The 26,581-nt window shown below is 39.8% G+C and overlaps 3 protein-coding genes across 3 annotated transcripts; 1 reads left to right on the forward strand and 2 right to left on the reverse strand.

Moving 5' to 3' along the window:
* Positions 1 to 1,793: 1,793 nt before the first annotated feature.
* Positions 1,794 to 6,484, forward strand: LOC116691566 (uncharacterized). The gene is made up of 2 exons (XM_032519303.1): positions 1,794 to 2,278; positions 2,918 to 6,484. Exon 2 carries the CDS (start codon positions 2,932 to 2,934, stop codon positions 3,727 to 3,729), a length of 798 nt encoding a protein of 265 aa, XP_032375194.1. The 5' UTR covers positions 1,794 to 2,278; positions 2,918 to 2,931; the 3' UTR covers positions 3,730 to 6,484.
* An 868-nt stretch (positions 6,485 to 7,352) lies between these two features.
* msh5 (mutS homolog 5) lies at positions 7,353 to 21,048 on the reverse strand. Its single transcript, XM_032517957.1, has 24 exons — positions 20,959 to 21,048; positions 20,569 to 20,673; positions 20,362 to 20,485; positions 19,360 to 19,440; positions 18,983 to 19,036; positions 18,733 to 18,854; positions 18,484 to 18,593; positions 18,139 to 18,174; positions 17,850 to 17,932; positions 17,712 to 17,757; positions 16,880 to 17,018; positions 16,703 to 16,765; positions 16,492 to 16,611; positions 16,325 to 16,397; positions 16,172 to 16,183; positions 15,501 to 15,541; positions 14,786 to 14,904; positions 13,896 to 14,022; positions 13,263 to 13,412; positions 13,093 to 13,167; positions 10,167 to 10,313; positions 9,789 to 9,926; positions 9,636 to 9,709; positions 7,353 to 9,538 (listed from the first exon to the last, which is right to left on the reverse strand). Exons 2-24 carry the CDS (start codon positions 20,659 to 20,661, stop codon positions 9,418 to 9,420), a joined length of 2,148 nt encoding a protein of 715 aa, XP_032373848.1. The 5' UTR covers positions 20,662 to 20,673; positions 20,959 to 21,048; the 3' UTR covers positions 7,353 to 9,417.
* A 781-nt stretch (positions 21,049 to 21,829) lies between these two features.
* LOC116691738 (SPRY domain-containing SOCS box protein 4) lies at positions 21,830 to 24,377 on the reverse strand. Its single transcript, XM_032519602.1, has 3 exons — positions 24,136 to 24,377; positions 22,606 to 23,366; positions 21,830 to 22,522 (listed from the first exon to the last, which is right to left on the reverse strand). Exons 2-3 carry the CDS (start codon positions 23,336 to 23,338, stop codon positions 22,353 to 22,355), a joined length of 903 nt encoding a protein of 300 aa, XP_032375493.1. The 5' UTR covers positions 23,339 to 23,366; positions 24,136 to 24,377; the 3' UTR covers positions 21,830 to 22,352.
* Between the last annotated feature and the right edge of the window lie 2,204 nt (positions 24,378 to 26,581).

Consider the following 26,581-nt stretch of genomic DNA (forward strand, 5'->3'; position numbering starts at 1 on the left):
AGATCCTAGAGAGATCATGCGTGAGAACAAGCTTGGCTTTGTTGAAGATCTCCCTCTTCCAATCAAGGAGGCCAGACTGAAAATGCGACCTTTGGTGAATAAGGCACGCAGTGAGGGAACGCCTGCTTACTTTGTTGGAGCGAGCCTTTATCGATGGGAAGGAAATCACCTGAAGTACTGGACTATACTGACGGTGACCTCAAATCACCTGAATGATGAGCACAAGACATAACTCCATGTCCACATATTCTTGATAATGTCTGGATGAAATACATATTATTTTTTCTTTATTTTTAGGCACACTGCCTAAATGAGTATCCAGGCTCTTAGTTTATTTTTGTTGCCTTATTATTGAGCCTGGTCTAAGTTTTGTTTCGAAAACGTTTCTCTTTTAAAGAATATACTTACTGACCAACATTCTGAGAGACTATTATTTTAAATATGTTGGTCTCTTTTCTTTTTTGAAACTCAATACTTAGAGATTTGATATTCCACCGATAACCTTGTTATTATCCTGAGGTGCAGGTTGATGCTCGATATGACATTATTAGGTTACTTGTTTCGTAGAATCTTATACGCTTTTTCTAGTTGCAAATATTTCATTGTCTATGGTTTCTTTAAATGCCAGGTGGTGAAGAAATTTTACTAAACGTAAAGGTTTTTTTTTTTGTTAAACAGCTGAACACAGATTTATTGTTTTGTCAGGAATCTCCTTCAACTTCCAGTGATGTAACTTTTCGGAGAACTCGGTGGGGCAATGAGTGCTTGGTGTCTTAACGATGAAGCAAAGGTATAATGGTGACATTCAACACAGATACAGATCCAAAAGGACTTTTTTTTAAGTGTTTTGTTACAAAAAGATTGTTGTTTTCAATATATATGGGTACAATTCTAATCTAGAAAACTTCCAACTATTTGCTGACATAGATCATAGATCAAACATGGGTGAACAAAGTATCCACACTCTCATATTTTGCTTGGAGGAGACCTTAATGTTACTTTGAGTTCCCAGATTGATTTGACCTGCGCGTGAAAGTGGTTGAAATACATACTTTAAGCTTTTCATGGAAAGATATGATATAACTGACATATGGAGAGTTAAATTCCCAGATGTTTTATCCTTCACCTGGAGTAACAAAGACAAAACCAGGCTTTCCCGTATTGACTAAAGTATTAAAGAAGAAGATGTCAGTAAATATTCTTCTCTGCCCCCTAAGTGATCATAAAGCAGTTTACATTTCTGTTAAATTATTTATGTTATTTACAAGAGAACCTGGATAAAATATATAAGAGGACGGCGGAAGGAGCTTTTAAAGGTCTCGGAAGCAGTGGTTAGAAGAAGGAGAACAGAATTCTTCATATTTCTTCAAACTGGAGAAGTGCAATGCAAAAGTTAATACCATTAATGATTTATTAATGATTTAGTTATTGAAAACTCTACAACTGATGATCAACAGTTAATATTTAACTTTTGCTCCTCATTTTACAAAACGTTATACACTTCAGAATATTCAGAAAATTATGCACAACACTCCTCAACTCGACAACTCAGAAAGGGATCTTTGTGATCTCCCTTTAAAGGAGAATTCCGGCCAATTTTTATGTTAATCTTGATGGCAAGAAATATGCGAGTACTAATACTTTAACATGGGTGGAGTTCCCCTTTAAACAAAATGCATCTGCTAACTGATTTTAGTACAGTTAGCTCGGCTGTGGTAGGAAATACAACTATTTGAAATTAGTCATAAAAAAATTGTACAGGATTGTACAGGTTGTGCTCTGGCCTAGCTTCATATTTAAGGTTTCTGGTGGAGGATGGATTTAAAATATCTCCATGTCTCTGCTACAACTTGGTGGCTGGTGATCACCAAGAATAACTGGGCTCATCGTGGGACTGGCCTGAACCAGCCAGATTCCCACGACCCCTCCTCTACACGCACGCACGCACAAACACACACACACACACACACAAATCAAAACACAACTGCAGAGGCGCGCAAGCAGTGAGGACACAGAGGCAGAGCGGCTTTGCACCACTTTTAGTAAGACTGTTTTTACTAAAAAAGCTTCATTTCAGGATCCGCAGCGCCTTCTTTTGCGCTGCACACTGGCTGACACAGTAAAGAAAAGGATGAAAAACGTCTTAATGTGAAAAGGAATACTGCAAAATTCGGGATTTAACACACGGAGGAGTGGGAGGAATAACGCAACTCATGGTTATTTATTTTGATGATGCCGAGGAGCCAGTTTCTGCTTCGGATTTACGTCCTAAAACAAGGCAAGTACCCAATCTGATTGTATGACTGCATTAAAGTAACCGTACAGTGAGCTGCAGTGAATTAGGCTACTGTAGTCAAGTAAGCAACATGATTTAAAATATAACATTACATATGCATGTATAAAAGCACTTACAAAACAGCAATTCATCTAGCCTACTGTACGTTTGCGTCCTGTTGAATCACCCGTAGTGTTCACTCGCTCGAGGAAATTAAATCATGAGTTCAACTGGAGCAATAACCGTATTAATGGGACTCTGTTTTCACGACCGCAGTGAGATTGTGGAGTGAAATTGCAAGGTCCATAAAGGGGTCAGTCGTTTTTATTCCCTGATGATGAATGAGTGATTGGATAACAGTTCAGTCCGGGTTCAGGGAAGCTGCTGCAGGGTAGTGTAAAGAGAGTGGCGAGTCTCTGTGTGGCTCCACAGAGACACTGGAGGAGCTGCAGAGAGGTTGGCATCTCATTAAATCAGCCACATGTCTTATTAAAGAAGCTATTTCCTGTTATGTGCAATGCAGAGTAAACTATCTTCTCTCTTACACCCTTGTGTTCTCCCTCCAGTGCTGCAGGCAACACCTTACCTAATTCTTAAATGTCTGCTCTTAGTAATCTTTTCTGTCTTCTCCTCTGTGTTCAGTCTGAAGCCAGAGGATGACAGCAGCCAGTCCTGTCTGCAGCCCCGCCTCCTCCCACTCTTCCCAGCCATCACCTGTTTGCCTCCCAGCATGCCAGAGACACCTGATGAAAGGCAAATCCCTCCAGACCAAACTGCCCTTGCGCTCTGCCCCAGGTGTGTGGCTCCTGCTGGGTGCCATGGTGGTTTTGGTGGGGATGGCTGTTGCGGTGGCAGGCTACGTATCCGCAGCACCGAAGCCCGTCAGCGTCAGTCGAGGCAGCACCCACATTGAGCGGATGAAACTGGCTGGCCCCGTGATCATGGGAGTGGGCCTGTTCATCTTCATCTGCGCTGCCACACTACTGTACGAGAACCGGGATCTGGAAGTCCTCAGACGAGAGTCACCTGATGATCTTGAGGATCTGAAGGGAGGAGACGGCTGGGAGGATTTGCAGGAGCAGCCCAGCTTCAGCTGTCAGGAGCAGTGGGAGTGCAAAGATGGAGAGCAGGGATCTTGGAGCGCTTCGACCCACACACTCCCCCCTTCAAACCAGAACTGTGGACCTCCTCTTAACCCACCTCACAGGAACACACACAACACTGGCAGCAGGCAGTCACCGCCGCCTCCTTCAGATGCAGGAGGTGGAGATAGGGAGGAGGTGGAGGAGCAGGAGAAGGAGGGAAGATCCACTCTGTTGGCCCGAGTTCTGCACCACAGGGAACCAACTCCTCACCCTCCCTCCCCATCCATCTCCCACTCCTCTGTCTACTCAGACTCTTGCAACTCCAGTGAAATCAACTTCAACATACGGACAGGCTTTCCTCAACACTGAACCCCCCCTCCCCCCCAACTGGTTCAACTTCTACTGTATCATAAAATATGCATGAGATTCATTTGGAAGTTTCACGTGCAGACACACTAGGACAAGACTATGCATTCCTCAATGAACTGATGAAATGTTTGTCGGTATGTTTTAGTGCCTCCGAGTGGCGCAGTGGCTCTGAGTCACTGTCTGTGAAGGGTGTTTTGTCCTACATCGTTCTCTGACTCACCCACATTTGAAAGATTGAAGCTATGCTGTTTGATGTCAACTCGCCATCTTGTTGTCTTTGAACTAACCCATGCCCCAAAAACCCTAAAGCCACTGCTTGTTTGACCATATTTGGACGTGAGAAGGATTGTTGAAAACTTATTTGGGTGCAGTACTGGCAGATGGACTCACTCCCTCTCCCTCTCCACACACACACACACACACACACACATGCAGTGGTACAACGTCTTCACTTCTTTGCTGGAGAGGTTTGTGTTAAGTGGATGAGCCAGATTAGGTTTTAATTGAGTCTTTATCTAATCTCACACATACTGTAATCTACTCTTTATCTGAGGAAATTGCGTCTCGGTATAAACAGGAGAAACACACAGGGCCACACTCTTTCTCGACACCTACATCCACGCTATAAATACCAGCTGCTGCTCTGTACACATGCAAGTGTAGACTCCAGTTTCAGTGTTTTCCTGTAATTCAACTTCTTTATTTTCTTTAATTCACATTGTCAGCTGCTCAGTTTTCTCCCTTTGTCTAGTGTGGTGAGTTGAGATATATTTGAATTTCAATCAGATGGTTGATAGAAAAAAAATGAGCAATGACTGAAAGGCAAAATCTGGTAAGGCTGTTATGAGTTATCCCTGACACAGCTTAACTGAGTAAAGCAATCCTATGAGTCGTGTAACTGAAGCCTCACTCTCCCACCATTCCAACCTTTTATCTGCTCTCGCTTCATCATCTGATTCCTACGCTTTATTCAAATACCCCATCCTCCATCTCAATCCTTTGCTTCTGCAAAACATCAACATAAGGAAAACAATGCAGAGTAAAATGTTTTTTGGGGTCCAATTAAGTAAAAGTGAGCCTGTTTGAACAGTCTGAGAGGTAAAAGGGGGTAGGATTTTAATTATCGCCAGAATTTTCTCCTCCAGCCTCTAATTACACAGGGGATCAGTCTGAAGGTTTTTATAGGTGCTTTAGGACCGCAGAGTATTTCCTTGTTGTTCAGGCCCATGCTGGGATCCTGCCATCCAGATGACGACTGAGACTGAAGCGTACAACAATTTCCAGCCACACATTTTACTCACTAACAGCTCCTAGCTCTATCTTTATCTCTAACTTTATCTCTCTCACTCTCTCTCTCTCACACACACACACACACACACACACACACACCACACACACAGATTCAGTAGAGGATTTTGTGTAGGTACATAATGGCATTATAAGATGCTGAATGTATTTCAGTAGCAGGTATGAGTCGGGCAGATGTGTCTGAATCTTGACTGAATCTTGCAACAAGCCTTCTTCGCACTTATAGCTGAGAAAAGCAGCTCTCTCTTCACTCACTCTCACACATACACACACAAGTCCTTCTCACTGTGAGAGATGCTCTGATGCGTTTACATTTAGAGGGAAAGATGCAGGATGTCAGAGCTGCGCAACACTGTTTATCTGCTACACCCATTTTAAACTAATGCAGATTCAACAGTTCTATCTTTGGTTGTAATGTGTTTGTTGAAACTGTTGTAGAGGTTGATTTAACGTTATGTTCATTTAGCAGGCTGCGGTTTTTAGCGGTGTTTATACCGGAAGGGGTTTCTATTATTTTGTCCACCTCCTTTATATCAATGAGGGTGGGCTAAAAAACACACATCAAACCTACATCCTGCAAAATGATTATAAAGTTGTCAGAAAATATCGAAAAATGCCATCACAAGTTTTTTAAGTTGCTTAGGATGAATTGTTTGGTCCTAACAACAGTCAAACAGAAATTGAGTTTAGTATCATATTAGACAAAGACAAGTAACAAATCTGCACATTGCTTAAGCAATTACTCCAACAAGTAATCAACTACTACCCATTTCAGCTCTGTCAGTAGCAGGATTAATCTTGCTCCTGTTTCTGTATATATGTTGTATAAAGTCTGATTCACCAGGCATCAATCTGACACCAAACTGACCAGAGGGGATTTAAATATCACATGCAAACAGCACTGCAGCAACACAGAATACAAGAAATCTTTGAGGTTTCTCATGTGTGTATGTGCGTGGATAATGGTGTCAGCGACACACATTTCTTTGCTGCATTGAAAATGTAACTGAATCAAATCCCCTTCTCTGAGAGATGAATGTGTTTGTGTTGATACATATCTAAGCAGATGAATGGGAGGCTGTAAGCTGCTTAACCCTGCGCTGACTCAGGACACATGAAATTCCTCTGTTCCTTAAGAGAGAGAGGAGCTATGATCGACATATTTTGCTATAAAATATGTGAGTGACTGAGGATCAACCACCCAGAAGATGCCAGTTTAAAGAAGTGTTGTTGTTTTTTTAACTCACACACATTTTCTTTTGCAAGCAGGAAAAGGGATTCAGTTCAGAAGTCTTTGTAAAAAAGTGAGAAGCATCAGCTGGATGGAAATGTTTTAACCATTGTCTACATCTGGCATTCGATATTTCATGGAACCAGAGGGATGAGTTACCAGCTTGGTTTTACATGTAACATACATGTTGTATCTTCTAATAAAAAAATCTAAAAATACAGAATTACATTTTCTGAGATTTGTTTTTATTTTCCCAAAAATGTCAGTTGTTTGATCCTCTTTAGTATCATCTTTCCTAATCGGAGCAGGACAAATAGCAGATGGATTCCAGACTAGTCCAATTTCAGAACTGCGTCTGGTCTCCCCAGCAGGCCTCGTCCTTCAGACAACGGAAGAAGAGTCCTGTTCAGAATGAACTAATATTCTGTGTTTTTGCCATCATGATGCTCACACTTTCTCAAGGTGAGATGATAAAGAAATCTTATCCCTCAAAGATCAACAACGGCGCAATGAAATCTTATTCTGGTTGAAAGTTATTTATAAGCAACAGATTATAGCTGGTTTCGCAAAATTAGGAATGATATACTTAATTTTTGTTAATGTAAAATGAATAAACTTCTTGATTTGTGACATTTTAACAAGGCCTATTTTACCAAGAGCTACAGATATAAATGAGCTTATAGCTAACTGGTACAGATAAGAAGCTGTGTGCTCTCACTGGCAAAAAAAGAAATATCAAATGTCCATACTGTCTATTACTTAAGCCCTGCAATAAATTATTGCAACTAACGATTGTTTTCACTATTGGTTCATCTGCAGAGCCTTTTCTTAATTAATCTATTAATTGTTTGCTCTGTAAAGGTCCAAGGTGATGTCGTCCAACGTCTGTTTTTTTCTAAAACCATTTTTGCTCCAAAAATGACTCACAAGATAAATTGATACCAGTAATCGGAACATTTGTCGTTACATTTTCTGTCGATCGACTAATTGAGTAATCTGTTTGAAATAGCTCATAGTCATTTAGAAAGCATGGGGTAAAAAAAAAATAGTAAAACAGTTCAACAGCAACAGAAACTGAGCATGATAACATGATCATTAGGGTAGGATTTATTGTAGGATGGTTGCATTGGGCTGCACTGGTTAGGTGTACCTAATGAACTGGCAACTGAGTGCAGATTTAGTAAGTTTGCATTCTCCACACAGTGAACCCCACCTCAACGCTCTTTTGTCTGCTTGTTTCCCTGAGCTAGCACTAGCTAACAAGATGAGCGGGGATACAGATTTTTGAGTCTCACTGAAACTCCTCTTATGGCGACAAGAAGGAGATCAGTCCTTCAGCAGTAGCAGCCTATAGCATGGAGCACTGGCTGTGCTCGGACAATGAACTCCAAGAATAAATCTCAAAGATAGACACTGTCACATCCAAAACTACCTGGATTATCATGTTTTTTAATCGAATTATGCTGTAATTGCAGTTATTTGAATATAAAATGGATTAAACTTGAATGGGATTTTCAGCCACATTTCAGATCACATTTTGATAGAATATATTTTGCTCTGTCACCTATTTCACACTGCCAAACAATCTCTAGTTTTAGGAAGATTCCTCCTTGCTTTTGAAGTGCTAATGTGTGACACAAGTTCTATTATTTTGAGGGATTGTGCAGTACAGCCTGCTCGCTGTAAGTAAGGGTTTGTCCCACTCTTGCACTAAGTTTTGCTGCCAACTCTTTCTATTAATTCCAGTATCTGTCTGGTTAATAAAAAACACAATGCTGCCCTAAGACTTGGAGCACTCCCTCAATAACACAAGTTATCCACTTAAAGAAAAATTCAAGAATGCTGCAGAATAAACAAAGTATTTCTGAGATGCTCAACTGCTCGGCAGAATGTGGCTCATCAGTTTGGCTTGATGTCCCTCAACAGCGCTCCAACACTTTCACACATTCAGCGCCCCCTAAAAATGTGTCTAACTACACATTATGTAAATGCTGTGAAATATGAAAAATGTAACGCTTTTCATCAATTAAACTGTTAATAAGTATGTATATTCTCTGTTCTTAGCTTGTTTGTCTTTTTCACTTTTTATCCCGTCGTCTTTGTCTCTCTTACAAAAGAAGTTTCAATAGGGCTTATAAACAATATAGTTTATGAGCCCTATATAATACAGTCAACATCATTTTGATAATAACGTTATTTTTTAGTCAGTTATCTTGATGTTAGACACTGTCTGCTTTGGCAACATGTTCTGTCGAAATTCATGCCAGTAAAGCTTCACTGTCAATTTGTCTTGTTTCTGTTGTGTTTCTTGAGCTCAGCTAAGGAGTAGGAGCAGCTAGAACACCTCATGGAGTCAGCGGAATTTGAGAAAGAGGAATCTATGTTTATTAATTACTATCTAAGCATTATAACCATAGATTAGAACGGATGTAAAGGTTAATAGGGTAAACTTATCAAATGTATTTGACTTTAATTCACTTAGAGCTCTTACAGTGAATACCATTGTCTTGTCTCCACAGCCAGTAGCCTGGACGGTGAGACTTTGGGTTGTGTGAAGGCAGATGAGTGCAACGTAGAGACTACAGTGGAGCTTTTCTCTAACAACCCCAATTTTGTCATGACCAAGCACTGCTGCGTTACTCCCATATGCAACCTGGCTATCAAACTTCCAATCGCCACACTTTTGTATCTCACTGTAGCTGTACCTACCAACTACCTGACAACTCACTGAAGCCTCAAAAGTGATAACATTAAACAACCTGCAATTATTCATATTGTCAATAAAAAAAGACTGCAAGGACTTCAACCGAATGGTAAAGCGATATCACCAGGTTTGAGCAATTTCTGTACTGTCTAATTGATTATTGAATTAGAATTCACCATTTAGATAATTATAGCTTAAACATATTCATTTAGAAAAAATTGTTTGGTACCATATTGAACATGGTCTTTTAACTAAAAAACCCATGCAGTATAATAAATCATTAATTCATAGTGTAATATAATTCTTGTCATGTATATAGATATCCTGTCTACGGATGGAGCATCAGTAAATCTCTGCCCAATCCCAAAACCAGCTAAAAACGTTAGATAGTGAACAAACAAACCACAGAGATGAACACACATTTTTGCTGTTGCAGCAGAACAGGTCAGCTGCGGTTCGACAGCTCCCCAGCAGAGGGCAGAAGCTCCTCTTTCATGAAGTGCTGAAGGTCCAAATCTTTGTCCTCCAGGTCTAAGCTCAGGAATGTCTCCACCACAGACCTGCACCTGTCAGTCACACACAAACATACATATCTGTTTCACATACACTGCTCTCCTGTGTTAATTTTCGTTGTTGCTCTGTAAAGCGGTAGGTTTAACAAACCTGTTGGCCTGCTCATCTGATGATGCTTTGTCGATGCGCTTGATGAGCCTTCCTGTCCTGTACAGTTCAGACACCTGGCCAAACACACCCACCCACAAACATTCAGTCTAAGAGAGCATGCTTGTGTGTGTGTGTGCGCGTGTGTGTTTTTACCTCCACTCCTCTCTGCACAAGGCTAGTTGGCAGACCTGCCAGTGTAGCGATGTTGGCAGCATAGCTGGACTGGCAGATTCCTTCTTTCAGTTGGTACAGAAACACCAACTCATCCCCATCCACTGCTGTCTCTAGAGTCTAACACACACACACACACACACACACACACACACACACACACACACACACACACACACACATTATAAAATAAATTTCCAATGAGGTAAAACAGATCTCCTTAGCTCCTCTTAGAAGTTTTGCTGTCAACATTTTTCTGCAGCACATTAGTTTATCATCATAAAACCTCACTGGACATTTACTAAATGCTTCAGGCTACATTTCATCATTGTGCTAGCTCAGTTGACTATCTTTTAGTACCAGAAGAGACAGCAGGCCAGAGGAGGGTAGCAGGCCCAGCTGCAGCAAACTGTGGAAGTTAGTCGCCAGCAGGACATGAGGAACATCCACCGGAGGTTTTCTCAGCCAATGAGAGATTGATGCAGCCAGCAGGGACAGTCCATCCACCTAAGTGAGAACATTGTTTTTTTCTGAGCATAGATTTAGCTGCTATAGGTCCAACTCTTCAAGTTAAGCTCTTGACACAAACCCTTGAAAGCCTGAGATTGATTAGGTGTCATGACTAGACAAATTAACAGAATATTCCTGCAATAGCTGCTTAGTTTTAATACATGCACCACTTGCAGGTAAGAGTGTTAACGTTTCTTTATTTATTTGTTAGAACTGTTTTTGTTATGCCAGTGCACTTTTGGGGTTTTACATGTAGCACTTTGTTACACTTACTTCAGGGGAACATTACTAATCAAACTGTTAGTCACAACAGGACTGTAAGTCCAATATTCACTGTCATGTAGCTGTTTTTGGTCTATACCTAAACTCCCGAGGGAAATATCTGGCTCTTTACCTCCTAAATGCTCCACTCTAGTGCATTCACCAGCGAGTACCTAACTGTGTCCGGCTGCTGTTTGATGCTGGGCAGGTAATGTACAGTATGTGTTTAGCTAAAAACAGCTAAAGAAATATCAATTATAGCTATTTGAAATTTTTGTCTTAAACATTTGAAATGGGCTTAGACGGCACTCATTCTACCTTTACATTATTCATTTTCTTTTATTGTTTCCTTCTGTTCTCTGCCTCCCACACGTGTATTTCTTCTTTAAAACAAATAAATTTGGTTTGGATCTATCCATCCCTCTCTAGAGTAACCTTGCAGACAGTGATGGAGGACAGAGAACATAATGATACTCAGAGCAGAGTGAATTCCTAGTTACTAGCAGGAAATATACCCCAATTGCCAAAACTAAAAATATTAAACGTTGACATTTTTTTATAAATGAAGCCCTATAACACAACTAAGCAGCAACTATTGAAAAACAATTTGCCTGCAGGTTGCACAAGTGTTCCAAATTGCATTATTACTTCTCTTGCCTGTAGATGGCGCACATCAACACCTCTACAGTATATCTGCAGATCTGAACAGCTGCTGCTGTTTTCTTGCTGATAGGTGGCACATGTTGGGCTGAACTAAAGGTCTGTTCGTGCTACAGCTATAAAGTGGATAATATTGGCTGGGATATACAGTTACGTTCAGAATAATAGCAGTGTGTTAAAAAAAAGTGAATAATGCTCAAAATCCTTAGAATAGCTTTTAATTCCATAATATCAATGCATTGGGAACACTGCACATTCAATTCCAAATCAAAACATGAGCAAAACTGAACAGGTTTGTGATATACCTTTACAGAAAGTGAAGAAAATTAATATTAGGCAGCTCAAAAAATTGCAGTAATTGCATTTTCTTTACAAACTCAAATATTTACTGTATAAACTAAAAAAAGTCTCGAGGGTTTGCTTTACTTTGAATCACTACACTAATATTTTGTTGCATAACCATAATTTCTGAGAACTGCTTCACATCTGTGTTCCATGGAGTTGACCAACTTCTGGCACCTGTGAACAGGTATTCCAACCCAGGACGATTGAACTACATTACACAATTCCTCTACATTATTGGGTTTTGCCTCAGAAAAAGCATTTTTGATGTCACCCCACAAGTGTTCCATGGGATTGAGGTTCGGGGATTGGCCTGGCTGCTCCATAACATCGATCTCGTTCATCTGGAACCAAGACTTTGCTTTCTTACTGGTGGGTTTTGGGTTGTTGTCTTGTTGAAAGACCCACTTCAAAGGTATTTCCACTTCAGCATAAGGCAACGTAACCTCTTCAAATATTTTGATGTATTGAAAATGATCCATGATCCCTGGTATGTCATAAATAGGCCCAACACCACAGTATGAGAAACATTCCCATTACATGATTTTTGCACCACGATGCTTTACTGTCTTCACAGTGTACTGTGGCTTGAATTCAGTTCATAGGGGTCATTGGGCAAACTGTCTGCAGCCCCTAAACCCAAAAAAGAACAATCTTGCTCTCATCAATCCACAGAATGTTGCTCCATTTCTCCTTTGGCCAGTCAATGTGTCCTTTGGCAAATTTCAGCCTTTTCAGTACATGTCTTTTTTTCAGCAATGGGACTTTGCGGGGGTTTCTAGCTGATAGCTTTGCTTCACATAGTCTTCTTCTGATCCTAACAGTACTCACAGGTACACAGGTAGGTAAGTCTTCTTTGATTTTCCTGGAGCTGATCATTGGTTGAGCCTTTGCCATTTTGCCTATTCTTTGGTCCATTCGATTGGTAGTTGACCTATTGGGAGTTGTTTTTTCCCATGTCGTTCAGGCTTTGGATGCCATTTCAAGGCATTTTAAATAATTTTGGCTGAGAAGCCTATACCTTTCGGAACTACTTTATAAGAATATACATCTGGGTATTTCAGTGTGAAATGCATTATAACCAGCATGCACAACATTTGCTTCCTTCCTTCCTTAATTATGGCTCATAATTGACACTTGTTTCTTTACAGAATCAATCACCTTACTAACTGAACACAACACTGCTATTATTTTGAACATGCCCCTTTCAATTACAGATTCAATTACGTACACAGAATGAAAAACATGCATGTCATGACCGTTGGGTATGTTGGTTTTCTATAACCTTTCCATAACACTTACTAGTAAATTATTTGCCATGTAGAAATATCACTACCAAAAATATAATTTATGAGGTTAGTGATGTTGGACTTCTATTATTTTGAACACAACTGTATAATTATGTATATATATATATATATATATATATATATATATATATATATATATATATATATATATAAACTTACACTTTACATTAATGACATTACAAAGTCCTGGAACAAGTTCTTACTGTGTTAGTTCCTTTTCCAAATTCATCGATGAGAACTAATGAGTTGCCAGTAGTGCTGTTGAGAGCCTGGGCCATCTGGAGAATAGAGACACACGAGTTATACTACCTTTTGTTTTATTGTGTGTGTGTGTGTGTGTGTGTGTGTGTGTGTGTGTGTGTTTGTGAGGTACCTGATTGAGGTCTATCATGAAAGTGCTGAGGCCAACAGACACAGACTCTCTGCTCTGCATGCGGGTAAAGATCCCATCCACCAGACCAATCTCTGCCTCCTTTGCAGGCACGTCTGAGCCAATCAGAGCCATGAACACAATCAGACCCACCTGACAAAGTAAAATCAGAACAATGATTCTCAACAGCAGCCTGGAGCTACCAGCACCAGCAGCTACTGGTGCTGAATAAACAGATGTTAAAAGCAGATCATGTGCAATTATGCCACCAGTATTGTCTCCCACTTGTATAACTTTAAGGGTCTTTTGTTTCTGAAAGCTCTCTATTAGTTTTGCCGTAACTGTTTGTCTGAACACAGCCTATCACTGGGTGTAGCAAAAGAAAAGCAAAGAAAAAAATAGTTGGCCGCAAAACATCAAACGACAAGCCAATTTCAGGTAAACAGATTACTGAAGCAAATTCAAATTGGGCCACATACAGAAACAGACATGTCAACAGAGTGTCAACATGTGGAGTATACTGTAAGAGTACAATTGAGCTAGTCAAGACCAGAAGCAGTTTAGCACTGGACCTGTCACAAAGACGATCAAACTTGTATGCAATTGTTAGGAATTTTTTTTTTCTGACTGTCCCACCTGTTTGAGGTAGATGCTTTTGCCCGATGAGTTGGGTCCAGTGATGATCTTGACTCTGCCTTGTGACTCTGAGCTCTGGAAAGAGTTGGCCACAAACACAGGAGAGCACAGCTCTAACAGCGGGTGTCTAAAAAAAATCGTAACATACAGAAATGTATCAGTCCTGCACTAGAGCTGATAAAGGATTTTTAAGGTTGATACCGATACAAATATTTGGTTATTTAAAAATCCGATATGCCAAAATAACGGCCAATATATTGTATATTTTAAAACAAATCCAGAAACACGTTACAAAACATAAACAGATTTCCCTAACATTAGTTATTTGTAGTTATTTATGATTTCTCACTAAAATATTAAGATGATGATTTGTTTTATTATCACAACAGAAGTTCAGTTCTGATAAATAAAATGTATAAAAATAAAGACATGAAAGTTAAAGTCCTTTGAACAAAAACACATTAACAAAAACAAAATCAGTGTTGTCAACAGGGACGTTGTAGAGTGCCCTCTGGTGGACAAACTATGCCAATACGCCAATGCTCATAACATGGTTGGCTGTCTGTTTTTATTTTTTAAATATTCATTTATCAGAATCATTTATTTGTCATTACAAACGATTTTGGTGAATGAATTTTTTTTTTAAATCGGCCATTATAAATGCCGATACCAACAGATCGGGAAATGCCTATAGTCAGCCAATAATATTGGCCCCCCGATATATTGGTCGGTCTCTATCCTGTACTGCATTCTTCATTCTCTATTCTCGCATTGAATACAACTGTATTTGTGTGCACTGTGTATGTGATTAGTAATCAAATTAATAAAAAATAAAATTACAAAAAAAACTGGAGTCCCTAGACAATTCCATCTAGTGTGTAGGTAGCTACCTGCCCTGTGTGACTCTTATCTGCCTGTGGCTGGCTAGTTTGGGTGAGGTGTAGCCGTACTCTTGGGAGGCGCTGCTCATAGCCATCAGACAGTCCAGCTCAGCTGTGAGATCCAAAACCTACACAACACACACATTACACCTGAACAGAGCAGTTTTGACCAATGAAAGAGCAGTAAGTTACATACCTTAACAGGGTTCTGCATGTTAAATGAGACAGAATCTGTGCATGTACATTTTCTTATTTTGGTGGAAAATATGAGTATTTGGAATATACTGTGCATACAGATAAACAACAAAGAAGATTATTATGTTGCAGGAACAGTGTAATAATTGTCTTTGTATGTTTTGATACCATTATAACCACAGGGAGGGTGGGTGAGTGTTAAATTCTCAAAAGAGAGATCTTGGGTGGGGTATCATTTTAATAAAGCTTGATAATTTAGAAACCCTGCAAACCTGCATCTTAATACACTAATTGTATCTTTAACACTAATTTAATTGCCAAGTTGCAAACACAATTATTCATCATCTGAATTTACTAATCACTCTGCCCTAAAGAAAAAACAATAACATTTGCAATTACAGCATGCAAAATCTGTCATGAGACAAATATCACTTGAATAGAACTTGTAATATGATCAAAATAATTTTATCAGAGTGAGAGTCATGTTTCAAACACTGAGACCTGGGCGTGCACAGTGATGTACACCAACCTTGTAAAGGGAGGCGCTCCTCTCGAGGTTTGTTCTGCAAACTGGGCATTACCCCTTCCCCATTCTGAGAAGCAAGAGAGACAACAAGAAGCCTTCAGTGGTTGTGGCCTTTTCTAAAAAAGCGGAAAACCCAGTTTCATAGAAAGAAAGGTAAAGCCCTCTAATGTCACGTGAAAGTCCCCTAGGAGGTGCTGCCCTTGGTTTTTTGGCGCGGTGTGCAAGGGCCCCCTTGACAGAAACTACCCAAGGACACAGGAAAAAGGTATTACAGACGGGGAGCTTGTCTTTTGAAAAAACCAAAAAAACCCAAAAACTAACCTGTTGAAAAAATTTAAACAAAACCATAAAATCAAGCTCCCTTTCAAAGCCCTCTTTCTCCCCCCGGGGGGAAAACGAGGGAAGATAGCAAAACCCAAATCAAGGAGAATTAAACAAAATTTTCCCTGAATGCGGAATCGAATGCTCCAGACAGTGTTGCATATCTGCTGTTGAATCCCAACAAAAAAAAGTATTGTGGGCTCAACCAGGGAGTACAAAAATTTTTGTTTTTTTGGAAAGATACCCGTTAGCTGGTCTCAAGAAGCTCGCCCAGAGGGAGGGAATGACAGCGGGGAACGAGGGTCCAGGTGTTCCAACTCTCTCTGGTACATTGCGGAAGGACGTCCCCCATCACCTCCTCTTCTCTACAAGGGGGGGAAGCATTTTAAAGTTTTAAAATCAACCACCTTTTTAACTTATAAACAAGCTCCAAACCAAAAAAGATTTTGATCGGCTTTTTCACTTTAAAAGATGCCAGTTTTTAAAACCAGTACGGAGGCACTTACTCTCATCAATTGCAGGGTCCACGTTTGGTTTGATGGTGAAGCGGTTCTCAGCTAAGCTTGTTTCAAAATCCACCTACATGTTCCAAATAAAAGGTGGGCAAAAGTTTAAAAAAACTGAAAAACAGTGAGGGATTTTTGGATTTGCCGTGGTATTATTTTGGTGTTACAAGGCGATGAGGGAAAGGAAATGGTGGAGCATGCCCCCTTTTACTAATATCTCGAAAGAGTTGAATGGACTGAGGCAGGTGTCGTACCGTGTCCCTGATACACACTGCATTGTACACTGTCTGACAAACACACACAAACACAGCATCTTGCACACATTTAAGAGAACCTGGCATGTGGATAAAGTGTGTATGGTTATATTGTAACTCCAACCTTGTAGAGACTCTGCCAGTCAGTCACTTTGGTGTGAGAGAGAGACATCCTGCGCAGAAGAGTCTAACACACACAAGCATACACAAACACACACACATTCAGTTTGTGACACAGCAGGTAAAGGGATAAATGGTCTCATATGGAGAAAAAAAGGAGGTCATTGGTCAGACTTGTTACTGGTATGTTACTGATGTTGCGTAGCGAGGACTGCAGAGTGCTCAGGGCGTCGGAGTTCCGAGGTGACGTGAAGAAACGTATCACTTCCTGTCTCCTGTGTAGTACGGCCAGATCCAGTGTTGGCCGCAGAAACCACTGGCTGAGAGAGGAGAGAACATCACTTACACTTACGGTACTTCTAGAAAGTAAACAGTACAAACTAACAAACTTTAAGTTCTCTGTATGTGACAATAACCAGAGGTAACCAGGTATTCTGTGTATAAAAAATAATGTCTGTTTGTTTGTTGTTGTTGTAAAGAAAAAAAGCACAAACACGCAAATGTAGGTTCCCACAATTATCACAGCATGGAATTCAAATCAGCATAATAGCATTGGTGACAGTGCCAAAAACAGATGATGTATTATGTTGGATAAGCTGAAACATGTATCTTGTTGCCATAGATACAAGCAGCGGAATTTAAACCTTGAAATTCCTGAAACAAACACCAATCCTCTGCCCAAATCACAAAACATTAGTGCTGCAGTTTGTTTCTAAACACACAATACTTCAATTTGTCTTGCTTTAGTTATCCTCCAATTGTTCCATTTTAAAAATTGACTTATATAATGGAGATAAATGTTTTTCATGATCATTTTAACCACATACTGTAGTTCTAATTATATAATTGTTATATTCAGTATTATTGTAGTGTAGGCATGAGGTAGAGCACTTTGAATTTGCTTTGATGCAGTGAAGGCCCCTTCATACTTTTTTGTTGTGTGATTGGACTGTAGCTCTAACGGTTGTTTTGATTGGAACTATAAGTAAACTGAATAGCAAGGTGTTTCTCACCGTAGCAGTTTGGAGCCAAACTTGCACCTGCAGCGGTTCAGTATCCCTGCAACAAACAATGAGTACAGAAGTTCATGTAATAACAATTACATTAGACAGAGTAATAATGTCCTGAATTACTATCTTTGGGCCACATACCATAAAGACTGAGTCCTTCCTTTTCACCTGAATGCAGCTTGTACACTGATGGATGAAGTTCGGATTTGAAGATCTGCAGCACACTAAAACAAATACAAAGTCCATGGTAATGTCTCATCCAGCCCTTGACTCTTTCTACATGTCTTGCATTTGTTAAGTAAATGTATAGAATAAGGGTAGGAGAGCAAAAGTAAAATGCTGTCCGGGCTTGACAATGGTGGAACAAAAAACTATTAAAGAGATAATGATATAGGATAAAGATGATCTCTGTGATAAAGAAAACTTTTACCTGTAGGTGTCTCGGTCAATGCAAACAACACCTTTACTACATTGGGAAGAAACAATGCAGTTTATAGAAGCAACATTTTGAATTCCTGAAAACCTCTGCAACACACAATTTTTAATCTGTTTGTAGATGGTATATAGAATAGAAAACATGTAATACAGTAAATTAAACACAATGCACAAATGCATACTACTGCCGCCTGTCTAACAGTCTGAAACCTGTGTAGCTAAATACGGAGCAGTAAAAAAACACTTTTCATTGACAAACTCTTTCAAGGTCCTCATTACAGAAATATGTGTGATCACAGTCATATGTGTGTGTGCCCAGTTACATTAATGTGATTCTTACAGCGTGTAGGAGTGAAACTGTAGGATAGGAACTCCAACACTGCTGTCTTCCAGCTCCACTCCCACTCTCCTCCTGTCCAGACATTTCAGCAGAGCGCCTACTGCCCTCAGCTACCCACAGGATGCACACACACACACACACACACACACACACACACACACACACACACACACACACACACAAAAACATGATCATCTCCAGTACAAAGATAGACTGATGGATAGGATGACATGTAGACACCTGGCTCACCATCAGGGGTGAGTCAAAGGAAATACAGGAGGAGAGGTAGGACATTTTGTCTCTCTCTGAAATGGAGGCAGGAATGAAAGGCAGATGGGCCGAAAGGAGCCTCTGCTTACTGACCTCCAGACCTGCAACAGTAAAACAATAAAAAAAATCAATTTGTTTATTGTGGGAAATCATGAAAATGTATTGCAAATAAAAATCCTCCCTAAAATTGTTGAGGATATTTGGATATTATGGGTAGACATTTGTTTACCAAAGTCCACATATGGATAAGTAACCACTTCCGGTTTGTAGTCTGGGTTTGAACCTGGGATATACAACAGAGGGGGATTTGAAAAAAAATAGTATGTTGAATGATAGAAAACATTATTGTCAAAGGAGTTATTTCACATGACAGAACTGTTTCACTATAGTCTCAAAGGGCTTATGAAGCTGTGTGTAATAGCTGTACAATCACTCTTCTCCCTTATCACACTATCTGGCTGCAGTGTCAAACATCCCTAATCTCATTTCATTTCCTTGACCTAGAAACTGCTTGTCTTGTATGATGTCAAAACAAAACTTTCTCTGTGTGAAATTTTCCTGTTTCCACACCCAATGCTGATAAAATCTTTGTCTCCCAGAACTCACCAAGTTGTCGCAGGAAGCTTGTCATGCAGCGCTCCTGCTTTGCACTGGTAATTATTACATGGGGACTAACCTCTTGGATGACTAAACAGAAAAGAAGGGGGTACAATGTACACAGTATATTAAGGCAAGGACAAGTGTATGAAAGTAACTATGGTGCAAAATGTGAGAGCGCGTAGATGCGATGTGAGCACTTGTAGAATAAGATTTGAGAGCTTGTAGGAAAAAAATCTGGGCTCGTATTTTTTTTTTTTCACTTGAGTCACTTTTCCAGTACAACCACAACTCAGTGATTCCAACCTCTGGAATCTGTCGCTGCAATGTGCTCTCTCGCATCATCACAGCGGCGAGTCGACCTGCGCCCTCGACTTTTGCAACACTTCTTGCAATACATTCTTGCAAACTAATTTGTACCTGTGGACTTAGTCTGTGGAGCTCTGAGCCAACAGGACGGCCGGGGACAGGAGGGTTTTTATCGCCAGATGAGGAACTCTATCCGGCTTATTTATGTAGCATTCAAGCTAGCGTTAGCTAACTAGCAGCCAGCCCACCCTAAATATTGTAAATACCTTTTAATTATCTAAATACTTTTAACAGTCCAACTGAAACACTGTCGGTGAGCTCCAGAAGGACACGGAGAGGTCGAGGTCGGCAGCGAAGCTTTTTAGCGATGTTTCCACGCTGGCCAAGCCCCACTGATGGCGGTTCGTCTGCGGCTGCAAGACCTGGAGCTTACCGCCAGTGTTTCAGTTTGCCTGGTAAAAGTGTTGAGATAATTAAAAAAAATACGAGTACAGATTTTTTTTACAAGCTCTCAAATCATATTCTACAAGTGCTCAGATCGCATTTACGCGCTCTCACGTTTTGCACCATATTTACCTTCATACAAGTGTTGGGTTATATAAATAATTGACATTTATGAGCAGTTGAAAATACATGAAAACCATAAACCTAATCGTATTTAGGAAGAGACAAATATTATGTAACATGCTGTGTATTGTTTACCCCTGGCCAACAAGTGCAGCTCGTAGTTGTCTGAAGTGTCTAGCATGTAGTGTAAAGAGGAGTCCTTCATGTCATAGAAGCAGAGGCCCATCTGTCCATGCTGGGCTAAAACACTCAGTAAAACCTGGTAATCAACAAATACAGGAATCTGACCGTTGCAAATATCTACAGTACTTCGCCAGTGTGAGAAGTGACGTCTGAGCTTACAGTAGGTGAGTCTTCCTCCTCTTCTTCATCTCCATTTATGCCAAGCCGACCAAAAACTATCCCTTCCTCTCTCAGACTCTCAAGTGCTGCCATGACCAGTTATTTCTAGATGTGAACAGTCAAATTACAGTGGTTATTTCATTATAATAAATTGCGCAATGTTTAAATTTAAACTTTCAAAAACAAAACGTTTAGCTAGTTAGCATTTAGCTAGGTTAACAAATTGATATCGGTTTGCAGCCATTAGGTAGCTAGCTAGGCGAGCTAGCTAACTGTAAACGCATGTTAACTACCTTGAACCAAGCTAACTAACGTTCGTCACTAATATATACCCTCAGGATACAATATGGAGTTGATAAAATATTTTCTCTGACAGTCAATAGAGCTCACCTTTACGTACGTCTTTTGCGCGCACATTTGTACTTGTCCCACTGTTGTCATGACAACAGTGTCCCGTTATGCCGTTTCCACCACTGATACTAGCTAATACTATTAAATGCTAGCACTTTTAATTCAGGACCTTATGATTCAGAATAAAGTATTAACAATACTAGACATTACTAAAGTATACCATATAGGCCATTGGAAAAAAACATGATAAATACTATAAATAAAATGTTCTTTTAATTTAATTTGGCACCTGTAGCTGCTGAACACGGCAGCCAAGAAGCTGACTCATCTTTAATCTATCCACAAAGATGCTCATTTAAAGATGAATTCAAGCGTTTTGTTATCAGTGAGCCATATAGATTAATACAGAAATGTAATTAATTCATAGTTTTGTTTAGGAGTAATGAATGAAATAACCAACTGTATCATGCCCATTAAGGCATCATACATTTTTATAACTGACAGAAATTAATGAAAATGGCACAATCACAGCTCTAGGCTCTTTGACTCTTTACAACCATTCCTTAACCTATTTACTATAATCGTGACTCTCTTTTTGTAGCCTAATTATTATTATTGGTTTTATTCCATCATCTCCTCTTGTATAGCCTACCAGGTAGGTGTTCAGTCAATGAAAGAAGATGTAGCCTATAGACCCCTTTGCAGGGAAAAGTTTTGGCTGCTTAATGTTTGTTGGAAACCTTAGGATCGGATAACGGTTTCAACATTATATTAATTCCCCCTTCGTTACATAATGTGATTTATGTTTTCTAAAAGGGAAGCCTCCATACCACCAAACAACACTAGCCTACTGAATTGCCCATATTGTACTTTCTTTTAACATTCACAAAACAGCAATAATGACGTCAAATTCAAAAAGGGAGTCATTTATTTTATACACAAAGGAAGAAACAGAAAGAAAATGTAAAATGCTTTGAAACTTCAGTGAAATACGTAGGCCTATATTATATTGTAAAAAAGAAGATAGATAATACATCCATTTGTCTGGCCATGATATAATATGTATGTAGCCTATATAAATTTTCATATGCAAATCTATACATTCTCAGAATCAAAATCAGCTTTATTTGCCAGGTATGAGGACACATACAAGGAGTTTTCCTTTTTTCTTATTGCTCACAATGTGCTTACTCATACAAAACAAACAACAAAACAAACAATATGTACACACACTATAAACAGAAACAATATAGACAGGTTGAGACTAGTGTAATGAAGAGTGCAAAGTATGGAGGAACAAATTATAATTAGGATAGTTATAATTATTTTAATTATGGAGCATAGTCCAAAGGGTGCTGGAATAAATAATATGTTATTATATAAGTATTATATTACAATATAATTCTTGGTACACTTAAGTGATTAAATATTTCCTATTGTTTCTGTTTGTATGTATTTACTGTAAGTGTACACTTGTGAGTCGAAAGCAGGTAGTGCTGGAGACGAGGGGCAAGAGGGAGTTTGTCCATTTGATTCAGCCTCTGTTGCCCTAAACACTGCCGAACTGACAGTCCACATAAAGCCATCAGGGCAGGGGGATCACCTGGGAAGTAGAGAGAATTTTTTTTTTATAAGATCCAAGTAGATTTAAGCAAAGCAGATCTGTGTAAAAACCCTAATACTCACGTGTGGCACCGTTCAGGTATCGTAGTCGTATGCTGGCTCCTCCTCTCACACTGCTTACTGCTGGGAACAGCTCCACTCCACGAGGGAGGTCTTTGAAAGCTACGCCAAGGAAGCTGCCATCAACAACGAATCCCAGAGTACCTGCGTCGGTGTCCAAGACCAGCAGGATGCGTTCAGGGACGGGGAGAGGTGTCTGTGCCACCTTTGCGTGTGATGAAGTTAAAGATTGTGTCACAGCCTCAGAGTGGCACCTCCTCCTCTTTCCTGGGTAAAGCCCCAGACTCTGTCCAGCATGCCAGAGCTGATTGGTTTTAAGTTCCCAGCCCCAGGACTGTGTGTCTCCACCAATCAGCACGTTGTACCCTGAGGCCTGCAGAGGGCAGCTCTGCCTGGAAATGCCCATGACAGCATGACTCCCTCTGTGGTTGGGGCTCCACAGCACCTCCCAGACATGAAGCCCACTCTTCACCCCCAACTCTGCCCTAACCCCATCGCTGCTCATCTCAACGGGTGAACGTGTCACTTCCTCTTTGCAGGCAGAGAGCAGGAAGTGTGGAGAGCAGTGGACTGAGCTCCATTTTGAGCGACTGTCTCCTGGAGCAACCGGAGAAGAGTTCAGAGTGACAGCGAGGCGAGAGGATGTCGGGACAGCCAGGGGATGGAAAGCTGATGAAACGGAGGAATGGGTTTTGTCTGCCCTGCTGTACAGCCAAACTGAGAGTGAGACACCCATTGGTACAGTCTATGTCATCAGAGAAGAACTGTGGAGAGGACAGACAACAAACTATATTTTATATATATATAAGTTTATACACTGTAAAAAACTACTCTTCTACTTTCAGCTCCAGTTTGCATGAAGTCTGAATGTAAAATATAACTAACCTAATAGACGTATGTTTGAACTTTTATACTGAAAGGAAAAGGGCTGCAACTTAAATAATTTTCCTCACTGTTTTATACAAACCAGAGTTGAGAAGAATAAAGTAAGTAAGGTATATGGTCAGTGTAGAGTAGAGTAAGGTAGAGTAGAAAAGTTGAAAAGTAGCAGACAACAAGGTAAAGAGTAAAGAAGCATGGTGGAGTAGAGGACAGCAGAATAGGTTAAAGCAGAGCAGAATAAGGTGGGAGAAGTAGGTGTTTTTGCATTTACTGTAAATCACATTTTATATTCAATATGTGTTTAGAGCTGTCAGATAAATACAGTGGCGTAAAAGGAACAATGTATCCCTCTGATATGTAGTAGGCCTAGATTGGTGTAGCCTATAAAGTAGCCTATCTTGATATTAAAATAGCCTATAGGCCTACTCTTCTAAGCCTATCTCAAAATTGTCCCGAAGTACGCTACACAGCAAATGAATGCCGTCTTACTTTCCACTAGTGGGTGATAGAACAGGCTTAGGCATATATCGAGAAATATGGTAAATTAGAAAGTCTCCGCGTGCACGTATTTAAATATGATTCGGAATATTTTACCTGTTGAAGCATGTCAGCAAAAACAAACAGTACATAGCCTACATCTTTAAATCTTACCAGATGTTTTGCTGAATCCTGCTCTGTGCTCATTAAACGCAGGCTGTTTCCAGACATCGTCTATCAGTGTGTCTATTCGAGTCTCTTATAAAGCATCTCCTTGGTCTTATCGCGGCTCGGTAACGTAACCCCTCCGCCCGCTCCGGTGTTTTGGTTATGTGTTTTGGGACGACCTCCACGGGAACAGCACAGTCCATCACTTCAGAGCTGCAGTGACAAGGACGGGAGATCTAATGACGTGTTTATTAAACTGAAAAGAAACCTGTATTAGCCTTCCACTGTCTGAGGAGATCACGAGCTATCAATATGTCTAATTTCCCCACTCTAATTTACCTTTTTTGTTATCGCGTTCGGTAATGAATGTAAACATAAATGGCGAAACACAAAAAGAGAATGAAACTCGGGCTTTTATATAATAAGAAGAGAAAAATAAAATAGAACCCAAATCGACTCATTATTGCAGAGTGCGCATGCGCATAAAGAGGAACGGCGAGCAGGGTGATTTAAGCCCTGGATGCTGTTTTACCAAAGTGTTTTACAGAGAACGACAGACACTAGGCAAGATTAAATTTTTCAATAAATAGAGTGCCAGGTGATTTTCGTGACAGAAAAAGGATAGAAATAAAGGGCAGCACTAGTTGTAGTGGTTGGGCTAAACGTGCATAGCAAGATACAACCAATGCAGCATGTGTTGTCCCACCCTCAAAAAAAGATCAACAAGTCAGTTTATGTGGCTCTTGTTTATTTTCTGTTTACTACTTCCCATCATTTACCTTCCCTATATTTCACGTGAGTAGTAAACAAGGTTAGTGTGCCCAATCTGTTCAACCTTGGAAAGGGCTACAGCTATGACTGAGGGAGGCAATACCCTCAAGCCTGACCCTCTTTCATGAAAGTATTTTTTTTAACATGTAGGCTATGAGTAAACATGAGGAGAATGAGCCATTTAAGGATGTCAGCACACAGACTGCAACATTGGATTTGATCAGGGTCCTCATGTAAATCTCCACAGGCCTCTCTGAATTTTAGGTGTGTGCTTTGTATTTAAAACCAGACTATTGAGGCAGCTAAATTAAATGTTTCAGACAAACTAACATGACAAACTGTTAAATGTAAAGTAGCCTACCTTAAACTACCTTAACGCATTGGCACTTGATGTTGCACTTTAGAAAATGAGAGTAAAAGCAGCAGGACAGATAAAGAAGGTAAGGACAGATTGGTGAACAACATGGGTCTTAAAGGGACGATGAACAAAAGTCAACTCAAAAGATAAATGCATGTGTATTCTGCATGAGCAAGTTCATCCTTACATAGATAAACAAACCTCCTGGAGGTGAAGTAAGAAAAACACAATCATTAAAATTAAATAAAACTTTGATAATTATGTAATAAAAGCTAGTTGCTATGATTGTTAATTTAATGTTTTTGTAAGGATTTATGTTGCTGTAACTGGACAGTTAAATCTGCAACATACAACCAACAAATAACAACCAAAAGAATACCATAAGATTTAGGTGTTTTTTTCAAACAGGCTCTTATATAGTATTGATAATCTCATGTCTACGTAACGTTAGCAGATAACTATTCACACATTCACATTCACATTCACATTTTGGCAATTGTGCTTTATTTTGTTTGACATATCTTTATTTATGAAATATAATCTCTCTGTTTATAGTAAAAAACAACAACATAGAACTGCTGTAACAGTAGGTTTTGTCCGTTAAGTAAATAAGATACATGGCAATGCTGGGAAAAAAATCAAATCACACGTTCCTTGCAGCTAAGGATGGTCATCCCGTTATCTGTCCATTTCTCTTCTCGTGGAGTCTGTTTGTCCTGATAACTCTTGTGGTGGCACACTGGTACTTTGTAGCTTGCTTTTAATGTCCAACCGAAATCACACTTAGTCATCCCTTTTTGCAGTCAAAATTAATGTCAACATGTTTTTAAATGTATTGTATAGTTTTATGCAATTAAAGGAATAACAAAAGTATTTGGGGAAATATCAGAAATGCTCCTTTCTAATATTATATATATACCAATTGTACACTGCCGTTTGGACGGGCCGTTGCTATGTGCCTGATGGATCAACAGCAGCTGACAGGCTAAGCTCTAGCAGGGGAACAGAAGACAACCTAAACAAACAGGCTGTAGCAGACATATTGTAGTGTTGTTGGTTGTATTAAAGCGTAAGGAACTGACTGACGTAACATTTGCAGCTACAGCTAAATGCTGTTTAATATGCTGCATCTAATTACCAACTAGCTTGCTGACTTTAGGTGAATTTCCCAAGTGAATGTTTGTTTGGTCGCTCGTTTAGCAAGCTAACAGGCAGAACAAGATGTGTATTCACGTTTGTAATTTAGATAGGAAGGAGACTTTAGCAGGAAAGCTAATGTGTCTTGTTGTTCAAAGTCTGTTTGTGATGTGTAGCCAGGGGTGT

The sequence above is a fragment of the Etheostoma spectabile genome, chromosome 6 (genome assembly GCF_008692095.1).
Source record: "Etheostoma spectabile isolate EspeVRDwgs_2016 chromosome 6, UIUC_Espe_1.0, whole genome shotgun sequence".
Lineage (NCBI taxonomy): Eukaryota > Metazoa > Chordata > Actinopteri > Perciformes > Percidae > Etheostoma > Etheostoma spectabile.